The sequence below is a fragment of the Rhinichthys klamathensis genome, unplaced genomic scaffold (genome assembly GCF_029890125.1).
Source record: "Rhinichthys klamathensis goyatoka isolate OS25496 unplaced genomic scaffold, OSU_Roscu_1.1 h1tg000176l_1, whole genome shotgun sequence".
NCBI lineage: Eukaryota > Metazoa > Chordata > Actinopteri > Cypriniformes > Leuciscidae > Rhinichthys > Rhinichthys klamathensis.
Genome location: NW_026606705.1, coordinates 847581 through 851641, shown reverse-complemented (window position 1 = coordinate 851641; position 4061 = coordinate 847581). Strand labels below are relative to the sequence as shown.

The 4061-nt window shown below is 39.6% G+C and overlaps 1 protein-coding gene across 1 annotated transcript; it reads left to right on the top strand.

Annotated features, from left to right (window-relative positions):
- Positions 1 to 281: 281 nt before the first annotated feature.
- On the top strand, positions 282 to 1683 carry LOC130092570 (uncharacterized). The gene is made up of 5 exons (XM_056260473.1): positions 282 to 341; positions 660 to 947; positions 1049 to 1309; positions 1402 to 1449; positions 1538 to 1683. The coding sequence occupies exons 1-5, from the start codon at positions 287 to 289 to the stop codon at positions 1681 to 1683; spliced, it is 798 nt and encodes a 265-aa protein (XP_056116448.1). The 5' UTR covers positions 282 to 286.
- The last annotated feature ends 2378 nt before the right edge of the window (positions 1684 to 4061 follow it).

Sequence of the window (4061 nt, the reverse complement as noted above, 5' to 3'; positions counted from 1 at the left end):
ACCGGGACATTCAGTGTCCCGGGAGAGTGCGTAAATTTCCCGGGACAGGTTATTAAAAAGAAGGACAATCCCGGTAAAACCGGGACAGGTGGCAACCCTAACACACACACACACACACACGGCCATTGTGCTTTCTATGATGACAGAAACGAAGATAAAAAAAGATTATAGTTTGATATTTATGTAAGATCCACATGTGGATGAAAATCTTTCAATAAACTGAAAGTGAGTGTGTAATGTAGTGTGTGTGTCTGTCACATAACACACCTTCTGTTTTCTCATCAGGATGATTCTTCTTCTTCTTCCTCTTCTTCTTCTGCTGTGCTTTATCAGTTATAGCGGTCAGTGTCATTTATGATTTTGACTATGACTAGTTCAACTAGTTCAAGCTACTACCGTAGTTATTCTAGTCTATTGTTTTTCTGTTGTGTTCAGCTCATCTCTAGGTTTATACTGTCATCAACATATGAAACCTGTAATGTGCCACTTCTGATATTTTTGGCTACTTGTTTTCCATCATTATTTATTTATTTTAATCCAGTTTACTAAAATAACTCTACTAGAATATTTAAGATCATTTTGATTACAGAAAATAGCCAGAACATTTATTTTTCAGTATTGCTAGTGTGTATTGAGTGAATATTGCTGTGTGTGTGCAGGATCCTCCACTAAACCTGTGTCAGGAATAAAGGGAGGAATCGTCACTCTATCCTGTGGATCTGAGGACAGAGAGATTGTGGAGATCAGTTTATTCAGTGTGTGGAAACACATCCCTGTGTGTGAGGAGAGAAACTGCAGCGGTCGAGTGTGTAAAGAAGGATCATGTGACGTCATCATCAACGATCTGAGACTCAGTGACGCTGGGAAATACTTTTTACGTGTGTATTACACTAATGATCAGAGAGAGCTGGAGCGACAGATCAGGGAATATCATCTTCATATTCACGGTAAAGACAAAACTGATCAAACCATCCTATACATGCTCATGGCCTTGATTAAATGACACTATTATAGTTGTGATTGAGGATGAATGTGTGTGTGTCCTCAGATGAGATCTCAGTGAAGAAAGGAGAGGATCTGAAGTTGGATGTTGTGTTGATCAACGCTGATAAAGTGGAGAGAAACTCTCGCTCCGGCTGGACAGAGGTGTGGAGGAGAGGTCACGGGGTCAGAGGTCACGGGGTCAGCAGTGATCGACTGACCGTCAGTGACCAGACTCTGATCATTCATGAGTTTACAGTCACTGACACTGGAACATACAGAGCTCTGGACTCTAATAATGAAGCCTTGATCACAGTCACAGTCACAGGTGAGAGAAGATCAGTGGAGGAGCAGAAATATTATGTTTAATCAGTAAATTAATACTAAACTGCATGAATAACCTTTCAATATTCTGGACAGAATCTGTTCTAGACTCGAAGGGAAATCTGAGCGACACTGAACATCGACGTGAGTAAAACATGAGAGAATTACAGAAGATCTTAAACAGTGAATTCAACATATTAAACTCTCTTCCCACTTTTCCTTTCATCTGTAGATCATTGGATATTGCTGGTTGCACTGACTGTGGTTCTGGTGGTTCTGATGGTTCTGATTGCTGTCCTGATATACAGACGTCTGCACAGAGATTACTTGAAGAGGGAAAGCACTGAGTTCAGGGGTCAGAGGACAGTCGGTGTATAATGATGATCTAGTGCTGTAGTTCTCCAGTTCAGTCTCTAGAGGTTTCTCTACTGTTAGACTCGTGTTGGACTTGATCTTGTTCGTTGTTCTCGACCGAGTCCAGTAATATATGCTTTTTTCTCCTTCAAAACAAAACCATTTCCTGCAGAGGAATCTGTCAACATATTTCTGCAATATATATGTAATTGTCAGTACGTATGAACATTTGTGCTGCAGTTCTACCTCAGGAATCTGTTACTGTATCTGTGTTTACTATTAATGTAAAGCAGCCTTAAAAATATAATACATGATTATGAATTCATAGCTGCCAAGTCTCACGCATTGGCCGTGAGACACCCACATTTGATTGGTTTCACACGCCACACTCCCGATTTCTCACGCTGAAGTGTCAACCCGGGCGGTCAAATGCCTGGAAGATGAGTTTATCTATATATCTACCTGTTGAGCCACTCGTGATCGACTAGTTATACCGCAAATTCGTTAAAAATCTCCCGTTATCTAGACCGAGCGTGCATGCGAGACAGAGATTGTGCTCCAAACCGCGTAGAGCGAGCGAGAGACCTTGCGCGAGCGAGACCCCCCCCCCCGTCTCTACCGTCCCCCCCCCCCCCCCCCCCCGTCAACAAATCTCACTCGTCTCTACCTAACCCCCCCCCCCCCCCCCCCCCCCGTCAACAAATCTCACGCCGAGCAAAACTCAAAAGTTGGCAGGTATGTGAATTATTGTGTCTATTTAATCCGTCAACTGATGAACTGAGAATGTGTATTTTTGTCAAACTGTGTAAGACTAACAGTGTTTGTGTGAGCATGTATATATGTACATTATTTACTGTTTTGAAAACATATTTATACACATCTGCTGCTCTTTGTGAATCTGTAGTGTATTCACTGTGAAAAAACTAAATTAAACCAATCATGAAAGAAACATTTTTGTTCGTATATTTTTTTGAATGAAATACATATTTTAATATATTGCTATTTTCAGAAAATAATATTTTTTTGTAATGTATACAATGAAACATGAAGAGGATGTTTAACTATTTTTAAAATTGCTAAAAGAATATAAAGTATGTGTAACTAAACAGCCAGAAGAAGAACAACGTTTGATGGAGTTTCATGTCTTATTATAAGTCCTCATTAATTTACTGTATTGTGTTTGTGCTCATAAATCCAAGTCAAGATACCTTTATTAATAGAGCGCTTTTACAATACAGTGTTAAAGCAGCTTTACAGAGATAACAGGAAAATAATGCAACAAAGTTTGTTTCCAGAAGAAAATAAAGTCACAGTTCAGTTTAAGTAAGTTCAGTGATGATCCATTTCTGTTTTAAAAAAAGTTATTAATTTAGTTAGTTAATAAATATATCCTCTATGTCGTCCAGCTCAGTTTTACACACTTGCTGAATTCAGAAGCGCACACTATGTTCCTCTACTATTGCACGATTTGTTAAACCGAGGGAACAGTTTAAGAATTCGTGAGTACAGTTTATAAACTAACGGATTGGAAAACCGTCGCCTCAGGTTTTGTTTTTTCCCACAGAAAACTTCCCGGGCTCCGAATTACGGGTTGAAAACCTGTGTAAATATATTTACCATGGTCCATTTATGTACATATTAAAAAGAATACACTAGCCTTGAACCTTATATATATGGGTCCTTCTCAAAAAATTAGCATATTGTGATAAAGTTCATTATTTTCCATAATGTAATGATAAAAATTAAACCTTCATATATTTTAGATTCATTGCACACCAACTGAAATATTTCAGGTGTTTTATTGTTTTAATACTGTTGATTTTGGCATACAGCTCATGAAAACCCAAAATTCCTGTCTCAAAAAATTTGCATATTTCATCCGACCAATAAAAGAAGTGTTTTTAATACAAAAAAAAAGGCAACCTTCAAATAATTATGTTCAGTTATGCACTCAATAGTCAATACTTGGTCGGGAATCCTTTTGCAGAAATGACTGCTTCAATGCGGCGTGGCATGGAGGCAATCAGCCTGTGGCACTGCTGAGGTGTTCTGGAGGCCCAGGATGCTTCGATAGCGGCCTTAAGCTCATCCAGAGTGTTGGGTCTTGCGTCTCTCAACTTTCTCTTCACAATATCCCACAGATTCTCTATGGGGTTCAGGTCAGGAGAGCTGGCAGGCCAATTGAGCACAGTAATACCATGGTCAGTAAACCATTTACCAGTGGTTTTGGCACTGTGAGCAGGTGCCAGGTCCTGCTGAAAAATGAAATCTTCATCTCCATAAAGCTTTTCAGCAGATGGAAGCATGAAGTGCTCCAAAATCTCCTGATAGCTAGCTGCATTGACCCTGCCCTTGATAAAACACAGTGCACCAACACCAGCAGCTGACATGGCACCCCAGAC

Excerpts from the sequence above, each read along its gene's own strand:
- LOC130092570 (XM_056260473.1), top strand. The coding sequence starts at position 287 with ATGATTCTTCTTCTTCTTCCTCTTCTTCTTCTGCTGTGCTTTATCAGT. Across the intron at positions 342-659 it reads GTGCTTTATCAGTTATAGCG|GATCCTCCACTAAACCTGTG; the intron begins GTCAGTGTCATT and ends GTGTGTGTGCAG. Across the intron at positions 1,310-1,401 it reads GATCACAGTCACAGTCACAG|AATCTGTTCTAGACTCGAAG; the intron begins GTGAGAGAAGAT and ends TATTCTGGACAG.